The sequence below is a fragment of the Hylaeus volcanicus genome, chromosome 1 (assembly GCF_026283585.1).
Source record: "Hylaeus volcanicus isolate JK05 chromosome 1, UHH_iyHylVolc1.0_haploid, whole genome shotgun sequence".
NCBI lineage: Eukaryota > Metazoa > Arthropoda > Insecta > Hymenoptera > Colletidae > Hylaeus > Hylaeus volcanicus.
In genome coordinates, this window is record NC_071976.1 from 25,068,393 (window position 1) to 25,093,414 (window position 25,022).

The 25,022-nt window shown below is 35.5% G+C and overlaps 2 protein-coding genes across 2 annotated transcripts in view; both read right to left on the reverse strand.

Annotated features, from left to right (window-relative positions):
* Nucleotides 1-13,657, reverse strand: part of LOC128884640 (quinone oxidoreductase) — a 28,456-nt gene extending 14,799 nt beyond the window's left edge. Inside the window, exon 1 of the mRNA XM_054138163.1 lies at nucleotides 13,463-13,657. The gene's annotated coding sequence lies outside the window, so the exon portion shown is untranslated. The remainder of the gene's footprint in view (nucleotides 1-13,462) is intronic.
* Nucleotides 13,658-14,324: 667 nt separating this feature from the next.
* On the reverse strand, nucleotides 14,325-24,051 carry LOC128884639 (huntingtin-interacting protein 1). The gene is made up of 19 exons (XM_054138159.1): nucleotides 23,236-24,051; nucleotides 19,879-20,082; nucleotides 19,649-19,712; nucleotides 18,983-19,340; nucleotides 18,732-18,793; nucleotides 17,636-17,910; nucleotides 17,359-17,555; nucleotides 17,159-17,297; nucleotides 16,994-17,081; nucleotides 16,821-16,909; nucleotides 16,544-16,747; nucleotides 16,287-16,467; nucleotides 15,912-16,199; nucleotides 15,591-15,832; nucleotides 15,362-15,514; nucleotides 15,187-15,287; nucleotides 14,896-15,125; nucleotides 14,606-14,768; nucleotides 14,325-14,529 (listed from the first exon to the last, which is right to left on the reverse strand). The coding sequence occupies exons 2-19, from the start codon at nucleotides 19,921-19,923 to the stop codon at nucleotides 14,508-14,510; spliced, it is 2,901 nt and encodes a 966-aa protein (XP_053994134.1). The 5' UTR covers nucleotides 19,924-20,082; nucleotides 23,236-24,051; the 3' UTR covers nucleotides 14,325-14,507.
* Between the last annotated feature and the right edge of the window lie 971 nt (nucleotides 24,052-25,022).

Genomic DNA, 25,022 nt, shown 5'->3' on the forward strand with positions numbered 1-25,022 from the left:
ACCACCCTTTTCAAGGACCTCCAACATTTTTGGGACACCCTGTATATAAAATACACGTAATGTTTGGAGAACATTTTCTACAATTACTAGTATTATGTTGTTATTCTTATCACTATAATGCGATACTTTATAATAATATAAAAAATATACATAACATATACATAATAAACGTTAAATATACTCTACAATTATTATGATGATATTATTTCATTTTACATAAGCGCACTTTCGGTTATGTTCACCATGTGTTTATTATATCAGTTTATATCATACATGCATAAAATCCGCAGTCTAATAATGAGTTACACAGGCCCTTCTATATTTTTTTTTTTTTTCATATTCAATAATTTGGTAAGAAAGTACATATAAAGGAGGAACATATGTTAGAAAGGGAAACTAACGTGATATTTGAATGAAGTGTGTTATAATTAAATTCTACTCTTTTTCTATCGAACAAAGCCAACGGAACACCGTTAGAGTTGACGACACGCGAACGGGTATTCGCGGAATGGGATCCAGTTACGAATCTTGTGTAACAATTTCCAGGCAATTTTTCCATCCAGTGTGTCGTTTTACACCAGCACACGTTTCTATTGCGTGATCGATTCAACGGAACGCATCGTCGCGGTAGGGAAAATCTATTTTCCTGACGTGATACTCGAAAACGGTTAACGCCGTTAGCACGCATTGGACATTTTTACAAAGCTGAAACTTTGTGTCCATGCAATTAGAAACCATATACAGTCTGGGATTCGGGGTATTACACATTTTTGCAACCTCGTCAAAATTCGCAAGCTCCGTGTAACACGTTGGTAGTAACGTTATCCAAAAATGGGTGACAGGACTTTTCATTAAGGAACTAGAAAAATTAATTTCGATGGTGACGCCTTAATAAAAATAGATCCAAATAGGATTCGGGAATTTGGTGAGGTTAACGTGTTGAATTATTTAAGCTACAATAGTCTCTTAAGAGACAACATTTTAACTGTGGAGAAATTTTCACGAAGTTTAGTCTGGCAGCAAACTGTTAAATTTATTTTTGTTAACTCGTTATCTTTAGAAATATGTAATTATTTCTCTAGCGGAAAGCTTCGTCAAGGCTCGCGAGTCCCGTTTAAGCTCATTTTTTGTAACTCGCCATCTCTAGAATTACTTCTTTTCCTTGGCGAAAAGCCTTATTATACTATGTATACATCCACGTGCAAGAAACATGATTTAGAAGGCTGAAAATAGCGCAACGCGATAAAAATGGAGAGCCTGCACGCGTATTATGGACGAATGAATGAACAGAGCCCGATCTGGTCTCGATGCATTTTCAAAGAACAAAGGGACCCCCTGTGACGCATTCGATGACGGTCGAAACAAAGCGATTTTTTACATGGCTTATCAAATTGGAGAGCGCCAGAGACGTTCTACTGCGTCGATCCTGCAAAAATAGCTCTAATCCGCTATTATCGATGCCTGGTAAAAATATCAAGATACCACTCTCCCTTGTGTACGTGCATTGTTTACCGCAATATCTTGAACAGATTCGTTTCGTTATCTTCTATCCTATTTTTTTCCTCCGCCCGTTCTATCATTGGAAACATGTTTACAACGTTTTATTTTCCAACGCGTGGAACGTTGTTTATTTATAGAGGTGAAATGGCATTTTTCTATAGGCCCTGTATGTTTAAACTTTGAAGTTTCAACTGGTTCTCTCGATACGATACAAAATGGAGAATGTTCGCTTCGGTAGCGGTTCGTTTTGTTAAAGAATACGTTTAATGATGTAATTTTTATCACTTAATAGGAATGAACAAGATTTTATTCGAATATCAAATGACGAATGAAGTTGGACGTTGAAGATACTTTAAAATGGATGTTGAACGACTCGCAGACGCCTTCGATATTTACACGAAGTATTTTTATTTTCTCGTGGCACGCAAACATAAATCAATCGTAGGAGGAAAGATAAATCGCGGATTCCTGCTACTCGAAGATACACTCATTCTGAATGCTGAAATTGGATCATATGTTTTATAAACACGAACATAACACGTGTGAGAACAACAACGTGCAGAAAAACTCAATTGGAAATTGATTCAAATATATACATTATTTATCATATCAAGAAATATCTTATTCAAACAAATTTATTCTTTAAATCGATAGTGCGATAGTAAGACATATAAATTATGCGGTATCTCTCAAATAATGTTTGTACAAAAATAAATACTAAGTCTACCAAATAACCTTGTTATCTCCTATTCACTGAACTCGTGAAACACAACTGTATCCTACGCAATACTAATCTCTATTCAGCATAAAAGCGCGGGCAAAAAGTACCTTAAAGCTTCGAAAGAAGTAAAGAAATCGTCTACATGTATAAACCACCGTATACGATTAACATGCGAAAATAGCCATTTTACAGTGCTCGAACGTCGAGTTCCCGTTGCTAATATGCGTTAGAGGCTAATCCATGTCTAATTATACATAATCATACAGTGCATTCGTTAAATTATTAGACAAGAAGTTAAAGGTCTGGGAATTTCGAGGTAGGCAAACATTACGAACGTCGAGCAGTATCGAAGTGCAGACAAGTCTACCGTCGTTAACAAAACTGCATTTAATAATGCTCGAATGACGAATAACGGCTCTGCGCGGCGATTTATTCGCAACGTTTATCTCGATTGAACGGACACATGTTCGGATAAGATTTCGTTAATTCAACGTGAAATATAATAAAGCAATTATATCATTCATACTACGATTTTTATTGAAGAAATAACGGATCGAAAATTGTTTATCTTCTGTTTCTTATTCGAAGCTTTTTATCTTGTTAATTTTTGCTCATTTTAAAGTCTACGTGCATAATTTGTTATTACGCTTGTCATCGTTACACCGCGGGCTGTAAACACGTCTCTTGGAAATAAGAAAGACAATATTATTTTACTTTTCTTTTATAACACGTTATCGCGAAAGTTCGAGGTAATGGTGACTGTATGATTTGAGATTAACCCTGCGATACAATATTGTAATGATTAATGCATCTTAGGTATGTTTGTGTTCGGGCAACTTTAGATTGATAATTTGCATTAGGAGTAGATATAACAGTAATTTAACTACTGTTGGCTATTATAGTTTCTTTATCTGTACTGTTTTTTTCTTTATTATAATTATAGGCAAAAATAATTATAAATAATCGTGCCGCGCAAGGACATCGATTTTTAATTGTCGTCGACATTTCGTCGTGTAACAGTTCTACGATAAAAATACTCGAAACGTAATTTGTTTACAATTCCTTTCTTTTACATAAGATGACGATGCCTAAAATTATACTGAAAGTCTAAAGATTATTGTTGCGTTAAATGCCAATCGAACGTCAACTACATTCTTAAAGAAAGACAAAGAGATCTTTAGTAAAATAATATTTATAGTAATAATATTAATAGTTTAGTAGTTAATATTTAAATCAGAATTGTTATATAAGTATGGAAAAACAAGATTCAGCGATAAAAAACGGAGCGGTCGTAATTCTGAGCCATTAAGAGCTTGCAGCCTTGTGGTCGACAGGAAACTTTTCAGTGGGAAAAACCCATTTTCAGTTTGTACTCGGTAAGTACCACTTAACAAATATCTCGAGTACGCCTCGAGTACCTCATTATTCGTATTGCCACCGACGGGTGACACTAATGTACGTTAATATCGAAAATCAGAGATTTAAATCTGTTATTGAAGACATAAATATAAAATTAATATTGAACGATCAGAATCTCTAGTTAAATAATTACTGCTTTAACAACATCAGTAGTATAGTAACTTCCACTTTATTCAAGATTTTTGCAATAGTAGGAACGAAAATAATAAATAGACTGCGGTTATTTATGCATTTTTAGCAAGTGAAAATGTAGGAAAATGTATGAGAATGTGTATCAATGCAAAGATGTATAAAATATGAACACTAAATGAATAGCTTTTTTGTTTTGCTGTTAACAATGTTGAAGACAACTGCACACTTTGACAATGGATACAGAGGATCTAGACGAATAAGCTGGATTAAAAATAGATTCTTTATACCGTTCGATACGTATTTATTAACAGTAATAAGCAATTCATTCATTTATTTGCATTGCTTATTCCCAAAATATTTGTTAAAAATACGTCCATCTTCAAACCATTACTGCGACAAATTCATTGCAGAGACAAAGCGCATTGACTGCAGCGATGCCAGGACGCTCTAATATCGATTGTACGATATCTAATCGCGGTGGAAATCGTGGTACCGTTGGTTTTGCTCCTTTGTTCGGAGTTTTCTCATCGGGAAAAGGGAAAACGGTGCTTTTACCGTGAAATTGATGTACATAAATAGCGAGGTGGCGAGTTGGTGTGCCTGCATCGGTGTGGAACGAAGGTGGGGGAAGTCGGTCGATGCCGTGAAACCGTGGCACGCTGGAATCACGTGCACATCAGCAGCCATCCGCGTGTTCGGCCGACCCGATCCACTCGACACGCTCTCGCCGTTACAGAGTGCTATGTCCGTCGTGTTTTGGGCCATTTTTATCCCCTAGCGACGGACACCAGGCACCTTATTCAATTTCACCGACGATATTCTCCCATTCTGCGTAGCAAGCAATTTGCTACGAGTGTTTAGAACAGCGTTCTCCGAAACTATGCTCCCAATAACGTGGAAAGAAAAAAAATTTAAGTGAAGAAAGCTCAGTATTTCTCTTTTCCTCTTTGATATGTAACGAATTGATAATCAAGCGTGGTTTTGGTAGCCTTGGAGCAAACGTGTAATCGTATCTCCTTTTATTTAATTGTGGATCCATTTTGGTCCCCTAACAGAGGACACCAAGCACCTTATATACAATTTCACTATATTATTATAATATATCATTGCTCCCATTCTGCGTAGCAAGCAATTTGCTACGAGTGTTTAGAACAGCGTTCTCCGAAACTATGCTCCCAAGCAACCGTGAACGAAATATTGGAATGTGGAAGGAAAACAAAATTTAAAGGAAGATGACAGTATCTAAAGGCGGAAAAATAAATTTCCCAACATAATTAATTCTTGGTAGACGCCACAAGTTGAGAAAGAAAACTCATCGTGAGCCTTGGAAGAAAATTCGAGTTGTGTTAGGTCAGACGCGTTAGCCAGCCTTCGTGAGACCTGCACCAGGCAAAAATTACTCCACGATGTTCCTATTCTACTTATCGACCACGTTAGATTCTATAGATCTTTCTTTCTCCTATAACATAGAGTCGATTCAAAGTAAAATGTCGCATGACGTACTCGATTATTACCCTACATATTTCTAACTGGAATAGAACAATACATACACGAAGTATACTTTCCTAGATTAAACAAGTAATAGAACTATAATTAATTAAATCCAGTGTCTCTACCTAAGATACAAAGACAAGGATGATTCACATCATTGATAAAGAGACATCATTGATTCATATGGTCGATAAGAAGCATATGGATCATCCTGTTTATTTATAATTTTGATATAAAAATTAAACTCGAAGAGGATTCGATAAGGAGGATTCCATGTATCATTTTTGTGTTTGCTTTTAATTTTGCAATACCTCAAAGAGAAGACAAGCCCAGGTTCTGAAGAGGTTTTATGATTTATTTTAACCACTCGAGAGGCTAATCAAATTTCTGAGCACCAGTTTATCACTTGTTGTTTCGATTTTACTATCGTCTGAGAGAATCTAACAACAAATAACATTCGAAGTGTAAATGGCAATTGTGGTCTGTTGGATCTCAGATCGAATGTGATATCAACGAGCTAAATGTGGCACGCTGAGGTTAAAAGGCATAACGTGAACTACAATTTAACGACGATTCCTGTTACGTAGTACGATGCCTTTCGCCACAATACCGTGACTCCGAGTTTGCCAAGCAGGTTTGTGCCAAGCAGGTTCAGCATAGTTCTGATAAAATGCACCGAATAGAAATTGTTGTCCAAGGGTTGTCTTACAAAAGTTAACTTACAAGAAAAATTACCTAATTATGGTAGCACTTAAGATTTAAACAAATAGACATTTCAACCTACTATATACATATAATAAATGTATCAGAAAATCTAGACTGGAATTTATATAAAAAATATATTCAGAGGCTTAAAATTTCATTTGAATAATGAATAACGAATAAAATCAAACGCATGCCAGCTTATCCACGTTCGCTCGACTGATACGACGTACATACATTATCATTCTGCAATTCAAATTCAAATTTTTATTCCATCAATGTCGAGTAAAAAATTGTTTATCTTTCATTCGATATTTGAGATTTGTGCCTAGATAAGAATGCTTATCACCAACGTGTAGGAGTGTCGGAGGATAAAATTGCAATCGATAATTCTAACCAGCTGCAATTACAGCTATAAATAGTGCCCCATTTCTGCTCAAAACCGAAACACCAACGCGGAACATTAATAAATCTCGGAGTTGTTGAAAAGGAATTATTCGCATCTCGTTCGATGCGTGGGCGATTCATGTAGGACATTCCAGGACGTCACCACACGTGGAAGAAGTGGAAAAACAATACTTTTGTTCCAGCGCGTGTCCTCAAGAGGCAACATTTCTTTGGCACGAGGTCGCCTCGTGAACACCTCGAGATCATCGTGCAACGATTCATCAAAGAAAGCTCGAAAGACGTCAGGGAACGCCTCGATCATCGCCGCGAAAACGAAACGCATCCTCCGTATCTCCCTTTCAATGATAAACGAAGCGTGTTTTACTTTCAATTAGCCAAGGTCTCGAGTAAACGCATGTCTATTGGCTGCGAAGTGACGTAACTTTGTCATTCGAAGGCTCGTTTCATCTTTTTCAGTGTTTCCGTTACAAAATCACTGCAATTGTTCACGTTAGAGAACAAACAACGTTCATACTTCTATTTTTATCCGATCTTTCATTATGATTTAAAAAAAAAAAGAAAAAAAATGATGTGGATTCAAAAAACTTGTTGTTCTGTTTGGACATCATCAATAAAACAAATTTCTATCGCATATTTTATTGAGTCTTTTCGTAAGCGACATTGACGATGATGGAAATAAAAAAAAAAAAGCATAAATCAAATTAACAGTGAAACTACCAAGCAGGTCAATTTGACCTATGTACTTCATTCCTGGAGTCACTCATTGTCAGTCGTTAATAATTTTTTTTTACAACAATATATAAGGTCAATTCTTGTAACAAAGAATCATTTTCAATTGTAATCAGAGAATTCATTCGTTTGATAAATCTGTTTAACCTTTGTGTTTGTAATCACAAAGACGAAGTTGCAAATTAAACTCGATAGTTTTAGTCGCACTGAAATCATTCAGTAATGCGACAACACACTAAATTTCTTATATGCGTGTATTTACTATTTGTTTGAGTTAAGAATATTGCGTAGCTTTTAATCTCTTCGCGGATGAGAAAACGAAAGTAAGGAGTGAACCAGAATTAGTGTCAAGTTTCCCGGCCATTTCTTAATGGTTAATTAATGGGGCGGACCGAAACGATGCGTTTCGATACAGATATGCAAGCAGGAACTGCTAATGAGGCCAAACCGCGTTTCACACTACTATATACAATATAGTATACATATACAGTGTGTGTAGAAAGTATTCGAACACCGATCAATTTCCAAAAAAAAAACTGTGTGAAATTGTAATTTATTAACTTATTTTTTTATAAACAATGACATTCTACATATTCTCGGAAATCTCTAGAATAGATAGATTACAAAAAAAAAGAAAAAAAAAGTTATTTATGTAAGTTGCGAAATTAACAAGAAAAAAACAATTAATCGATAGAAATGTTGAAGCAATAAGTATTCGGACAACTCTTTAAAAGTACTTTACTGGAAATTTGGTGTTTTCTAATTCGCACGGAGCAATAAACTAATGTGTTTACGTTACAAACTCTGCTGTAAATGGTTCGTCATAAGAATCGTACAAATACATATTGCTTCTATACTTTTACCCATTTTTTGCATTTTTTTATTAATTTCACAAATTATATCAACTAGTAAATGTTGTTTGGACTATATCTATCTTATAGACTTCCGAGAATATGTAAAATATCATTGATTACAAAAAAAGAAGTTAAGAAACTAGAATTTCACACAAGTTTTTTAGGAAATTGATCGATGTACGAATACATTCTACACCCACTGTACTTGTTTGCGCAACTCGATTGAATTCATGTGAAGATCTAATCTTCGTTAAATGGAAACTGCAGAAATTATTAGTTAAGCTAGTCAACCTTCGTTGTCGCGAAGGCTGATGGAAAGATGCAGGTCAATAAGCAATGCATTCGATCACTCGTAGTTTTATCCAAGGAAGGAAGGGGACTATTCATTCAAATTGTATACATGCTAGATGAAACCCAAGATGTGTTAAATAAATTCTATTGCTCGTTCGACGTTACGTAAACAGAAATATTCGTTACTTTTCAAGCGAACAACTTGTTACGGAATCCCTCAGGTTCACGAAACCTGTTTGGCTAGTTTCCACATAAAAGGACGTACCGTTTCCAGCCGTATAATGACACCAGATATTCTATTACATTTTCGAATTTTCCACGCGATTTTAGTTGCGAAACGGTGCAGTAAAAATTAATAAAAATATAATCGTGTCTTGAGGTAGAAACTAGGCAAAAGATAGCTTTGATTCTATATTTGTGTACAAGAACACATATCTTATTATTGCTAATTAACACCCATAGGTAATAATTATAATTATGTATTAGGTGGACAGGAAAGTAATGTCGTTTTTGCAATTTTTAAATACTTGTTGAAAGTACTCATCAACTCGTTGATTTTTATCGATCTGGCATTGAAAATTTGAACACTAGATGGCAAAAGGCTGTTGATAACGAGGGCGATTACGTAATTGATTAAAAGTAGAAATTTATTAAAAATTTGTTTGAATTTAATGTAGAAGAAACGACATTACTTTCCAGTCTACCTAATATTAATACAAATATTAAGAAAATACGATGTACTGGATAAATTGTAATTAAATTTCAAACATAGATAACCTTGCAGCCGATTCAACCTGAAATGAAATAATTTAAAGAAAATATTTTCCGGTTAGTGTGTTGTCGCATAACTGAACGGCTTATTGTATGATCGGTAGGGTACCGAGGTAAATTTCCTGAGTAGGAAAATTAATATGTACACACCGGCTTCGAAGTCGGTTGTGAACACTATTCATCATGTTCTCGGCGACGCTATTGTTTACCAATCTATGAGCTGTTACTTGAGAAAAGTCAACTCGTAAATTGTGTATGCTCTTCTTGTTGGCCACCACCATTATGGTGTCGTTACTCCCCCGGGCGTGACTCACGAGCAATCGAGCACGGAAATAACAACCTTTTCAAGGCTACTACCATGCGAACGTCACGAAGAAGCCTCGTGATAGGAAATGAGTTATCGCGACGTTTTTTTCCTATATTTATATGAGATTGGGATCAAATAGAAATGTATACGAGAATCTAACGATCGTTTGAACCTTGCTAAACGGATTATAATGATTCAAAGATTTGCTTGGTTGGTGGAAATAGAAACTGAAGTCATTTGTGGCCACCATAGGATGAAATTGATTTACACGTTCTCAACTTTTCGATTTCCTTCTTCGACGATAAATAGTATTTTTCTAAACATTGTACGCGTATCGAAATTCATGTTAATTACCTTCTTAGAATAATATAAAGGGTGTTGGGGTTCAAATGACCACCCTAAACATCTGTTTATTCTGTAGATTGTATAAGAATAACTCCTCAGAAGCTCAGCTAAAGGCCAATATATTACATGTTCATAGAAGAAACGAGATTTTCAAAATCAGATTTGCAAACGATACGCATGTACAGTGGGTGTAGAAAGTATTCGTACACCGATCAATTTCCAATAAAAACTATGTGAAATTGTAATTTATTAACTCTGTTTTTATAAACAATGATATTCTACGTATTCTTGGAAATCTCTAGAATGGATACAGTACAAAAAGATTAGATATTTTGTATAAGTGAGAAATCAACAAGAAAAAACAACAAATCGATAAAAATACACAACCAATAAGTATTCGTACAAGTATTAAATTTTTAAAACTTTGTTAAAAAAAAAAGAACGAAATTTACATTAATTTATGAGTAATTAATACTTCGTGGGATTTCCTTTTGATTTTAGAATTACTCTTCTAGGTATTAAATTAACTATCATAAATGTCGATGTTATTCGGGGTGGGATCTTCTTTCATTCCTTTATTAGAGCATTTTTTAAGTTTTCTTTACTGGAAATTTAATGTTTTCTAATTCCCACGAAGCAATAAACTGATGTACTTATGTTACAAATTCTACTGTAAATTTTTCGTCATAAGAACCGTGCGAATACTTATTGCTTCTATATTTCTATCAATTTTTCGTATTTTCTTGTTAATTTCGCAAATTATATAAACTAGTAATTGTTGTTTGAACTATATTGTAGAGATTTCCGAGAATATGTAGAATGTCATTGATTATAAAAAAAAGAAGTTAATAAACTACAATTTCACACAAAAGTTTTTTGGTAAATTGATGGATGTACGTAATACAGTCAACACCCACTGTATATAACTTGTATTATTATCGCGTAAAAATGTCTGGCGGTTGGGTTCGGCAACATTAATCAGTCGACGACCTACCGCAACACTAGAAAGCGGCGACGAGGTCTGAATCCGCTCAAGCCTGCCAGAAATAATTAATGAACCGATTAAAAAATCGCCGTCACGACTGATACGTTTAAAAAAACGATCCACGTGATTACTTATTCATGATCTACACTACACTCGTAACGATACATCGTAAATCCCCAATTTCTTTTACGCTTTCTATTGTTCACTTTTTACAAACAGCGTAAAATTTCAAAGTAGACTTCGAGAGCGAGTGGACCGAAAAAGACAGTAGGAGATTTTGAGTCGATAAGTAGACGTACAAAGCATAAAAGCTTGATGATGACACAAGAAAAACAGTAACTGACAAAGCGATTCAGGGGACAGATAATGTGAATGGACCAATATCGTGGAACGATGACGCACATCGAACTGCGCATGTAATGGATGGCGTTACACAAAAATAAAACTCGGGATGGAATCAGTTTACAACTACTTTATTCGATACAAACGTGACAGGAACTGAAAAACAGTCATGCTATTTTATCATGATAATTTATTATTGCTATTTTATAGCAAGCAAAGTGGGAAAGACAGGATGAGAGACGGTTTGAAAATTTAGGTTAGGATGACGCAGGATACGGATGTATTTTTAAGATTGAAATATTTGCGAGTTTCATTTACCTGTACAGGAATGAATTTTGAAAGTTGAAGATATTTGTATACAGGCAAATACACGTGCAGGACAGATAAATATATTACACTAATACATATTTGCAGGAGGTCATGGAAACGCGTGCACCACTTGAAACAACAGATTTAAAGTCATCTACATTAATGCCACATAGATGACGCTAGCGAACGCTTCCCAATTTCGCAATTCACAGCTCTCCAATAATACAGCTTTACTAATCAAGAATTGAACTACAAAAATAGATTTAACTTCATTAAAAACTTGAAAAGCATTTAGTTTACGCAAAGTAGAAACGAAAATGGAAGTTTAACCCGATACAAGCTGTTGTTACATGTAACACCAACCCCGTGGGATGTTTTGGTATTTATAGAGAACAGGTACATTCTCATCGATTTCGATGATTGTTAAATATATTGTAGAAGTCAACATTTTGAACAACTTTTTTCTACACATATAACCGTCGCTCGACCTTAGTTTCCGAGATATTTGCACTCTTTGTTCAATTTAAAAATAAATTATAATTTATACACTACATTATAGTGTATCATATCTATTGCATATAGTCAAATATTCAGGCAAGTTCATTTTTAATCCTGTGAAAGTAATCAATGACATTCAGTAACGACGTCAGTGTCAAACTAGACTTTTTCTGAGTCTAAACAATGGCGTAAACAATCGACGATTGACGACTCCACACTTACACACACGCTGCCACATACGCGTAGCTATACGCAATATTCATTGTTGATAGTAGCAATGGTATTTTGCAAATATCTCGGAAACTAAGGCCGAGCGACGGTTATATATATAGGAACAAGTTGTTCACAATGTCGATTTCTACAATATATTTAACAATCATCGAAATCGATGAGGATGTACCTGTTCTCTATAATTACCGTGATAGATGATACACTAATTTATTTTTAAATTGAACAAAGAGTGCAAATATCTCGGAAACTAAGGTCGAGCGACGGTTATATATGTATATAGGAAAAAGTTGTTCAAAATGTTGACTTCTACAACATATTTAAAAATCATTGAAATCGGTGAGGATGTACCTGTTCTCTATAACTAACAATGTTTTATTGCGAAATTGTGCTTCCATTCGAAAAGAGAAATTTCTCGCGAGCTTTTTGTACCATTAATTTCTCCTCGTACCTACGTTCTTATGTAAAAAAAAGCAAACATTTCTCTAGAAACAAAACGGATTGAAATTATGGGAGGCGTGGCCACGTTCAACCAGCAATAATTTTTCCGACTACGTCATTGAACTTGTTATACGCGCCAGAAGAAGCAGAACAGTCGCAGGCTGGCTACTGCGCACACTCTGCTTTTGTTTACACTGTCAGAAGTCGATGAATAGGTTTGTAAAAACGTTTATTCGCGAAGGTATCGCAATAATTCATAAAACTGAACATTTAGTGTTGCGTAGTATGTCAACTGACATACTCCAAGTCGTAAATTCATGCGTAACACGTAGCTGCGTCTGCGATTCGAATCAGCTGTTTACCAGACGTTACAATGGTACCTTGTATTGCAATGTTGTTGACAGTGTCTATTGGTGTCTATTACGCGGTGGCATACAGATATTATCTGTCATTCTCAATAACAACATTTTTTTATTTCCCCCATAAGTATGAGAGTCAACATCTGATAATTAATAAAAAATGGAATATCCGATTAGCGAGATTGGATCGACTCGATACGACACTAAACAATACTCGATCGATACGCCAACTAACAATAAGTTCCTCGCAAACTGCAATTGCTACAAAACGTCAGCAGAAATTTTCAGAACAAGCTTGCCATCAGAAACGGAACTCAAAAGAATTTATCAAAACATTTGCTCAGAAGATCATGAAGAAACCTATTAGCTAACTATAGAATTTTCATTATTCCTCGATATTTCAAAGAATGCTATCTTTCATTTTTACACTCTTGGGTCTTCGTTAGATAAATTAGATGCATCGCGAAAACATTTAATCGTTAGAAAACTAGAACGCTGTAGTTACATGAAATGCCCTAGATGCAGCAGCGCCTGTTTCGATAGGCCTTTGCTAAGTAAGAGATATCAATTTTTTTCAAACACAAATCGTGAACGAGTGCTACGAAGGACGAATCAAGGTTGACTCCTTACCTTTCCAGTTAACCCGTTTGACAGTGTTGATGGCGATCCCTGACAATCGAAACAAAGGGCAGCAAACAACGTTCACACGATACAAAGGCGATCAATCGAAACTCACGCGAAAAACTTGCACAAGTAAACCGTATGATCGCACGCCAAACCTCCGTGGTACTCTGATGGATTCTCCTTAGAGGGTACTGGAGGGTACGTTCGTGTCCAGCGAGGGCGCTTTAGGGGAAATCACCATCGCGCCGACTCGGAAATGCTGCAAATCCGGTGTCGAAACGGTAGCCCATGGAAGGGGTGTCATCGATCGTACCTGCGTCGTGCACGGGGTCCATGGCCTGTAAGTAGCAACCCCTCCACTTCATTTTCTGTTTTTTCAATGTCCAGACAAGTGTACTTTCGCGAACAGAGGAAGAACCTCAAAGACTCTCGATCGTGGTTGATTCGTTGCCTAAATCGTTACCATTATCGTTATTTGTATATTCTTGTGGTTTCCTTGTATGTAGATTTCGAATTTGAACGGATAGTTTCTCAAGGTGATTTTCAATCGTTTACAATATAATCCATCTTTTCTAGTTTAATTATAAATCTCTGAAGCACCTTGGTTCAGTTGTGATTTAAACATAACGAATTTTATTCGTTGGATTTAAATTTGAACGTTTTCTATTTTATCGACTGTGAATTATCATTTCTATGAGATACTCGGAGGATATGACGCTGTTACTAGGTGCTACCTAGTGCTGCCATCATAAGGCCCCCGGTATAGATAGATGTACAAATCAGAGTTAATTTATAATAAGGGTATAACAACATGTATGCAAAATAAAAAGAATAACAATGATTGCTCCCTTTCTGTGTAAACATTGAATTGCCATTAAAAATGAATAAAATGTATTTATTAAACATTAAACATGCAAATATTACAATAATTCGTTGTGGACAACCCAAATAGATCTTCTGTTTTTGTAATATATTATTTTGTAATGGAATTTGTTTACTTTGTTCAATACTGCTTCATGTCAATTGAGAGATTGTGATGTTAACGCGGATCTCATTCAGTCATTAATATAAATCTGTAAACAATAATTGAAATAGAATTATTTAAAACCCAAAAAATGTATTATTCACTATGCTTTGGATGGTACGTACTGATCATCTTTTTCGCCTTCGAGTTGGTAATGATGGCGACGCAAAGCAGATAAGCGTAATCTTTCAGTCTCCAAAGCTTGCTCCAATTCCAGTACGCGAACTTGTGCCTCCATTTCTAATCGTTTAGCTTGATGTAGGCTCAACCCAGAAATATCTAAATCATCTGTAAAACATTGAAAATAATTGTCTCCAAAGTACATGCAAAGTACATACAATATTCATTTTTTTGTTAATTTTTCAATTCTTAATCCATTATCTTCCTCCAACTAGTATCATCTGATAACAAATACCATTATCTTCTACAAGATGACTGCAATTTTTAGCAATTGCAACAACACTTCCGGTTGCCTGTGTCACGTCTTTCGACGCCTCGGAAAGTGCAGCCAGGTTACTGCTATTTCTATTTGCTTTTACCCTGCTTGCGATTACCAATTGCGCTGTAGATGCAGCAATTCCCTGTGATGCGACCACTAGTTGTTCAAATTTGCCGTTTCCGGAAACAACTTTATCCGCAGCTTCCCTATACACATAAATAAATTTTATAACCTAAAAAAAAACTGAGCCAAGTCGGCAGCTCTTACAATAACAGAGTAGCGCCCAATGCAACCGCTTTTGCTGCTGATATGAGTCCTTCGGACCATTGATGGTTCCGTTTGTAGAATTCAGTTGCAGAGGCCGTTCCCTAAATATAAAAACATATTTCTGTATTTCATCCATTTATACACTGAGTACTAATAGTAAGCAAAAGCATTATACCTTTCCTTGTTCTACAATTTCTGCTTGCAGCAACCGCGACTTTTTAACTAACTGTCTTATACATTTCATTAATTCTGTACACGAATCTAGGATTTTCCCGTTCACTTCTAGTTTTAATCCAGAATCCGCTGCTCGAGATTTCTCCAGCATGTCCTGATTTATCATCGTAAAATATGCCATCATATATCAACATGATTTATTACAGTAAAATGTAATATGTCTGTATCACCTGTATTCTATTAGCAGCTTCTTCTATTGCTTTATCCATACTTAAAAGTTCCGCCTCTACCAAGGTCCCTACAACTTCAACGTTACCTTGACCACTGGACAACGTAGCGGCAAGTTCGCATATTTTTTTAAACTGCTGCTTTACATCATTGATTTGACCAACTGTCATCGGTGATTTCTCTTTTATGTAGCTAAACATTGTTAAAGACAGTAGTCCTAGCTGTTTACATTCGTTGGTCAGTTCTAGAGCACAACAAAATTTAAAATAACATATGTGATCCTCCTAACTTTTTTCGTAACTGTTTACATTTCCGTAACTTACTATCGCCCAGCGTGATATCGATAGAAGTGTTCGATGTAGATTTCGCATGAATTAAATAAAGACCCAAAACGTATGCAACGTGTATTGCACTTTTCATGAGCATCTTTCCTTTCGTTGTGTCGCATACGTAACCAGTATATGTCGAATCCAAAGTATCTAACGATTTTAGAGTCGATTCCTCCAATCGTTCAAGGTATTGAGGGGTGCAAGTTAGATCCGACATCGCTGGATTATCGATAGCACTTAATGAATACTGTATAATATCTTCCGCTTCAGAGATGCAATTTACTGAAATTAAAGTTACAGCATTATACTATTACGTAGCTGAGCATAAATCTCTCATTGCTCTATTAGCAAAGGAATTAACATACTTACACAACAATTCGTACAACATAGTGTCGGCATGCACATTTATTTCATTACGGCATCGATCAGCCTCAACTTCCAGCTTCTCGATCTTTAAATCTAATTCCTCTTTCTGCGCTAATAAATCATGTAGATCGCCTTCTAAAGCCGTTTTTTTAGAAGTTATAAAATCGTTTTTGGCTATCAACGCCTAAAATATTACATTTTTACCGGAACGAAATAAAAACAAAATATAACCGTAGATCTATTAAAAGAAAGATATTAACCAAGTTTTCAGCTTTCGTGGCATTCAATTGCTCCTTTACGTCGTCCAAATCCTGTTGTGCTTCGACGGCTTTTCGAGCTTCCTTTTCAGTTATATCTTGACCTTGTATTAATTCGTCGAGTCGACGCTCTGCCTCAAGGGTTCGTCGTTCCAACTTTTCTTGAGACATTTTCAATACTCCAATTTGTTTGTCCGCTTCAGCTTTCTATTATAGAAGTATACAAGGATGAAAATTTTCTTATTGCATTAAACAATTATGAAAAGGAGAATGTTACTACCTTCCTAATTAAACTGATATGTTCTTCCCTTAACTTTGCATAAACATCTTTTAATTTCTGAAACTTCTCTTCCAGAACTTTATACTTTTCTGGAACGCATAAGGGAAATGTAGTAATAGATACATCCTTGAATATATTTTTTACAAAAGAAATGAGTATTAACATACACTAACCTTCACTTTCATGTACTTTCACCATCATGTCCGCTTTTTGTTTAAGCGAGTCCTGATTTAGTTGTTTCTCCTGTTCGATTTCACTGCACTAAAAAAATAATAAGAAATTGTTGTACTATCTATTCGTGTAATCGTTATGTCAGTGGTTAATTAAACCACTTCTACCTTAGCCATCAAACCGGATTCAAGTTGCGTGGCGCGATTTTGAAGCTCTTCCGTGATTCGTTGATGATCAATTAATAGCTCTTGTAGCTCTTGTCTCTGTCGACTATTTTCTTGCTGCAAATGATCGATGAGACTTTCCCTAAAATGTCAAGTGTTCAATTTTCCCATTGAAAGCTACGTTTCCTTTTCTATAGGTTTACCTTTCCGCTAATACATCAGGAGAGATCGAACCGTTTCGCGTAGAATCCGGTTGATCTCCTGGCAACGAACTCGTGTCAGACGTATCAATCAGACTATCCACGACCATATCGCTATCCAAAGATTCTTCTGGCGGCAATACAACTCTCGGTGTGACGTACGTTCGTAACTCGGATTGTATCAAAAAGTTTGGTGGATTCTGCAATACATCTATGTTTCAGCAAATTCCAAAATGTAATTCCAAAGAGTGCCCAGTTTCGTTCATTCGATCAACCTCACCTCAGGTAACGCAGGTGTGGTTATAAGGTGTTTAAAATATTGTCTTTGTTTCACGGTGTTGTAGAATTTCTTGAGTTCATGGAACTGTTTCGAGAATCGGTCACGATGGCCAGCTAAGGTGTCCGCTGGTAACGCGCTATGGAGTTTGAATAGAATTTTCACGCAGTAATCGTAAAGCTGAGACGCATCTAAAACGCACGGTATCAACGGAGCCAGTCGACATTGGCCACTGACGGTCATGGAATTCAATGGTGTGTTCTTCAAGGAAGTGGTAACTGAAAATATCGATACTATAATAATAAATATATATTACGTATAAAACGTCTGCAATACTTTATCTACAGAAGGTATCCGATTTTTGTCAGTGTTTAATCTTTTCAATTCCAGTAATTATTTACATTTTCTAAGTTGTCTACTTACAATGCTCACTTTGAGAAAACATACAAGGCTTTACTTAACAACAGTATAAAGATGTTAGCGTCAGCCTAGATTAATATACATTAATATACTAATGTTGAAAATTCTCTTTCATGTTGCAAACTGTTTCTAAGCAAGGTAGTTAAAGTGTTAAAACTGGTTGAGAAACGGTAAAGGCGACACGGCATACGAGAAGATCGAATAAGAATGCAGAATTGTCTCTTCAACCGTATCGGTTACTCGTATATCGCAAGGCGTCATAATCGTTCAAAAACACGTATTGAGAATGCATCTCGAAATGATCACGAAGTGAATCATTACCGTAATTTAAATTTTTCTGTTCATACGTCAATACCACGACGTGTATAAATCGTCAGACCACGAATTATAATTTACGCAGTCTGCTTTGATTCGGTTCGATCTGGATAATCGGGATTCTGGTACATTAATCACGCGTCTAAGCAGCCTATCTTGAAATCGATAAGTCATGTCGCAAGTTTTATTAAACGATACTCGATCGAAGCCACTCAAGGTGACACCTAATGAAACGCATTGCCGACTTTCGCGGAAGCGTTCGCGAGACGGAAATATGCAACGGCTAATCATTTCTCGCCAATCGAAAGGAAGACGGGAAATTGAATGTTACATGGTGCTGGTCAAGAATTCATTCCGTACCTACCTGCGCGTTGTAGATTCAAGATATCATCCATATAGTCGAACATTTCAACCGACATTTGGAAACTGAAAAGAAAAAAAATTGCCATCAATTACTGTAGCTTATGAACGAACCGTGTACGTGGGTTAATTGAAGAGTAGAGCCTTTGATTTTATAATGTACAGATAAATCAAGGTATTGTACCGATTCATTTATCATATTACGTACAAGTTATAAAATCAAAGGCATTTATCGATAATGGATCGAATACTTACTAAACATTGATATCGTTTTCTCCAATGGCCACCAATTCCTCCTCTGTTACTTGAAGGTTCCCAGGTATCCGTGGATTTCGCTTGTGGAAATCCAATTTGGTAATCAACAATCTTATGTACAATTGAATCAACTGGCCGTATCCCTCTCGAAGATGCTGCCATAATTTCCCGATGTCTTCTAGCTTCCCGCGGTATCGTTGAGAGTCTGGAATCACCTTTGGGTGACCCTCTCTCAGTATTTTGTGTAAAACGTGACAGAATTTCCAAGCGACGATCTGATTCTCTTGCAACGGTTGTCTGAGCATGTACAACCAGAAGATCATTCCACTTTTTTCTTGATATGTGCCTATAATGGCGCCTATATTTCTGTAAGGCTCGTACAGTGTGTTTAGAAGAGAACATTTTGTACAGTCGAGTAGGCAATTTAATGGTAATCTTTGTTACGCGTGCGCATAATTGTTCATCATTAGAAAGAAGGTAACAGTGGTCATATACAGTGATAAATTATTACACATGCAGTAGTAGTAATATGCAAAGTGTTTTCTTTTATGTGTTTCATTTTTTACAAAAGCCAAACGAGAGGATAGCGCTTTTCGAAAGGGAAAATATTTTTAATAGGACGATATATATTTTCGTTAAAAAAAAAAATTCTGTTGAAAAGGATACTCCGTACATGTTTCTCTTTCACGGGAGTCTCCGTAGGGTTCACAGCTTTCCCGATACTCACGCTCTACAAATGGAAAACGATTGTAATTCACTCTGCGTTGTACATACGTGTTATAATTTCTTTTGTCTTAAAATTTTCAAGGAAAGCGCTCGTCGTTCGCGCGAGAAAAAACTATTTTTGCGAGTCTATGACGCCTTTTTCTTTTTGTCTGTTTGTTTTATTCATTTACCAACTGATGAAGTTGTTTATCGGTGAGTGGAACGATACTCGTCATGATAGAGGCGTAGAGTAGCAGCAGTAGAAATTAAAGCACGTATAAATAGATAATCCTAAATGGTCAGTCCGTATGAAAAATCATCGTTCACCAATTCGTCGGTCGTTTCAAGACGCGTTAAACGAGCACAGCCGATATCGTAACGTTGCTCTGCATCGCCTGTAAAGTCATACGCAACTGGTAAAACCATAAACAGTCTTTCCAACAAATGGTTAACTTGTATTTGTATTATATATATATATTTCTTTTTTATTTGTAGATGAAGTAATCCACGAATAAAGGATATATTTCTTTTTTATTTGTAGATGAAGTAATCCACGCTACTTAAAACTTTTAAATGGCTGTATTCTATTATGTTGCACGCAGTATTTTTGTAATCGTTGACAAACAGCTCGCTGCTCCGAATTGTCCAGAAACGTGATCTAAATTATCTCGAGTAACGAGTCAGATAAGTTCGCAAACTCGCGCTACTTTTTTTTTTTATATATATATATATATAGTGTAAATTATGAGGTCAGTTAATAATGCTCGTGCACATTTGGGTTACTAATTGAATTACAAGTCGTTTCACTCTACTTTCTTTCGTCATGTTAGTACAACGTATTTTACATAACCCGCGTCCCAAATGTTGAATATCGGTGGAAAATAATTCAGTACAAACAATATGTTCTCTAATTTGTATTTGTCTCCATTGAGATTTGCGTAAATCGCATTCTGAACGAATAAGGGATGACTAGACTGCGGAGTTTATGCATTTATGTATAAGCGTTTAGTATTTATGTACAAGGCGTGCAATAATAATGGAAGGCACACTAAAAATATACATAATGTATGCTGAATATATTTTACAATTAATATAATAATATTGTTGCATCGTTTTGCATAAGTGTACATCACTTTTGGTTATATTTAGTATATATTTATTCTATTAGCTTGTATCATAAATGCATAAAATACGCAGTCTACTTATAAATGTATTCCAGGACGTTTTCAAAGATGTACTCCGACGTGTTTAAAAATTTGTAATGTAATATCCGTTTCTTTCGCGACGTATATTTTTAAATTTCGTACGCTCGACGCCGATATAATGTGTATTCCAAGTGTTCGATCTCGGAAGTCCGAATGATGGGTCTTTTATGTTCATTAACCCTCCGCAGCGGTGTCACCGTACCAGCGCGGTTAACGATGCCTGTGCCAGAAAGAGTGCCGCTATACGCTTACGTTCATTCAGAAAGTATCGCTTTGGTTGCATTCGTGCATTCAGACGAATAGACGCACGTAGCTCGTTATACCAGAAGTCAAAGACCTTGCACATCGTTGCCACGATGAAAACAAAAATAACGCAAGACATACATCGACGGCCACGTGACTATGTGGCATTTTTTACCACTCCCGATCGTTGTATAAACAAACAAACAGTTGCCAACGTATTTGCAAACACTTGCTGATAGGAAAGAAACAACAAGCATCGCGCGTGGGATATGTACAGCGTGTTTCGTTTAAATCTTTCTTCTTTCATTCCATCTTCTATCCTTCTTCGACTTTAAAGCCTCGCATTACAATAATTATATTATATTGGTATAATTATAATTATATCATACTATTATATTATAAATTAAAATATATAAGGTGACATTGAAAAAAATTAATTTGTTATTCAAATCTCCCCCGCTACTTTACTTACAACACAATTATTTGCACCATATAATGTAATCACTTGAACCAAATAACTTTTGTTGAAAACATTTTTTGATAGCTTCATCCCCTCGCGAGATATTTAACCATCTCGATTTAAACGAAACACCCTGTAGTAGTCTTATTAGCGATCGTTAGACGAGGCTGATGAAAGAAAAAGGAAAATGCTAATAATAGTCTGCGGATGCTTCGGCTACGTCGATAATTTTTATAACTGTTATCGAAAGAGTATCGAAAATATTTTTGTAAAATGTGTGTTTTCTTTCCCTGTTTCCTTTTTTTTTTTTCTTTAATTTTCAGAGGAATTGACAACTTCTCTTGGCTTTACGGGATATTTTCAAACATTTTTCAGCGATGTGCGGTTATTTGCAAATATTGGTTATCTTGTGATATATTTAGAACCGACTTGCCCTTAAATAGTCATATACGGATCGCAGACACGACTGAATTTCATGCAATTTAAAACTCGACCTTGACCACGAGTACACAATAATTCTGTCACGACTTTAATCTTCAGCAAGATTGCGGTCCAGATTGAAAACGCGGAAATCAGATTGTTTCTTTAGCTACGGCAAAATCTGCGAATTTTTAAAACAAAATTTATTGTTCGTTAAAATGCTGGAAATATATCGTTTTTACTTTGCATTATATTATTATAATGAAGTATCATCATTTTAATCAGTAATTACTATATACTTTCCAAGAAACGTAAATATAGAAACACGGTTTAAAAATTACTTTTTTGTCACAAGTAATAACATATTAAACTAAAATAAGTCAGAATAATAGAGCTACAGAAAAGATACCCATAAAAAAAATAATTCTTAGCATGAGTAACACTATCTGAATCATTCCATTCAAGTACAAATCCTTGTAACATATTCGTTCTTCTTCATCATAAAAATTCTCCGTTACACTTTTAACGCGTAAAACCACTACATACAGAATATTTAAAAATATTGGACGTGAATATTTTCTTTATTTTAATTTTTCTAAACAAAATACATGTAACGAATATAATTTTTCTATTTTATTTCACCTAAAAAAATTTGCGGAATGCGTTATAATACACACTCCAATTTTAGTTATCGTCAAAATAAACGACGCTTTGTGGAACACGCGGAAGAAAATGCATTCATGAATATACATAGATGTAAAAGGAACAAGGCTTCCTGTTAGCTGATGTCAGATTTTTCTGAGAACTGCGAACACAATACGATATCCCGAATAATATTAGCCGTTCGAATGATTGATGTGAACGGGGAAAATTCACAGTATAAAGTAGCACTCGAAACCTGGCCAATTGCCCAGCGAAATAGTACTGTCAACAATTTTCGGATACGTACAACATCATAATAAACACATTTCCTAACCTATAAAAGGTATTAGAACGGCACACGAGTCGGAACGAGGTCAAGGACCGCATTTTCATGACACGCGTTTAGTTTCCTTTATTTAAAACACTTGAAACTCTACAAATCGAAACACACTTTATCGGCACTTTTATTCGAGCATTGGAAATATAACCTTACGTTCATTTAAAAGTGTATCTACAGATTAAAGCAGTCGCTCGATGAGCGTATCTTATTGTTCGTGATATCCATTCACCTTACATACCTGGAATTCTTCCACCAGTCTTATGCATTAAATCCAGACCGCTTCTGCTTCGTTAGGAAATATGTAATTGCGTTAAACCCATTCCTCCGTCAATGCACGAATTGTTTCAGAAGATTACGTAGCATAGATCCGGCTAACGTAAACGGAAACTTCATTAATGCGCACGAGTTATTTCTCTCCAAGCAAACACCAGGACCGATTTCGAAAAGTGCGGCAACCGACAGATCAATTATTCGAGTGGATTACTTTTAAATTGACTATTAGTATTAGAAATGTATCGATAGGCGACGGCACGATACGATACGATATCAGATACGACGGATAAACGTTACGAGTAGCGATAAGGGAGCCCAGCGACAATAGATGGACGTGGTCAATAAACAAATCAGAATTTTCAATGAATACGAAATAAATACGTGCTCCCCGTACACGCGTGCGATGGAATACAGCAGAATACAGTGAATCGCTTGGAATATAGCAGTAGGAGTAGCGTGCATTCGATATCAAGCCGCTATTTCGAGCGCTCTTCCAGTGGCGTAGCCGACTTGTGAAACTTGCTGGCGCGTAAACTCTCTTTCAAAGTTCTATCTACTTTTACATTTTCTGTCGACGGCTACCGCGATACGTCAAGTTTTATTGGTTCCATTGTCATCCTTGCTTTCTCTTTTTGTTTAACGGTATTATCAATTCGTTATTCACGCATTGTTTATCTTCTTCCGTGCGACGTTTCCGATCTGTCTCTCTTTTGAGTTCTGTCAAGATAGAATAATACGTTTTCACTAAATTCAACGCGAACAGCTTCAAAAATCCCTAGCGAATTAAGCATGGTTTTTTTTGTTAGAATTGATCATTAATTAATTTTTGTTTAATTGCTTGTGGATGATGACTAAGGCTATGATATGTATTTGTATTAAACATCAGTACGATTCTTAAAGAGAATGTATTACTTTTATATTTTTCAAAGTACTTTACCTCAACATCTTTTTCTTTCTTAATAAATTCATGATATAGCGTAATAATAAATAATATCTATAATACACAGAACATTCAAGTTGTGTTAAATTGCGATTATATTTTAAACATACTTATAAACTGTTTTACATACTTCTGATCTAATTATAAGTTTAATTACGAACGTTAAGAAAGGATCGCAGCTGGTTTACTATGCATTAACATGTTAATAGAGACGCTAAAACAGGTTTGCCAGATCTGCAATTAAGATTAACGTTTTTAGAATAATTTACGTTTGCGTAGTATCAAGCAGAATTATATACGTGTAAATACGTTCTGTATATCGTGACTATAAACTTTTGAATCAAAAAATTAATTTCGAGTATACAAATCGATGCTACAGAATTGAATAAAATGAACGATATCCACATATATATTTTTGAATGAAAAAGATATATAAAATGTATGTACAGGTAGACGGTGAACCGCACATTCTGGGCGTTTAATAACAGTTAATAAATAATTATTGATCGCATTCGTTGAAGTCACATATACATTTTAATTATAACAATATAGGAGCGCAATAGTATGACGTTCCTGATGGGCCTCCTTTCTGTACTTATCGTAAAGCAATATGTTAAAATGTATTTTGAATTTCACGTTAGTTTAACATTAAACTACACATATCTAATCTATATTTATTTTTTACATATTGATAAATCATATTGATTGCAATGTATAACAAACTACTTTATATGAACTAAATTGATTGTATGCTTTATTTTTTGTTTAAGATGAAATGCGCATCATACACTTACAATATACCTTTCTTGTGT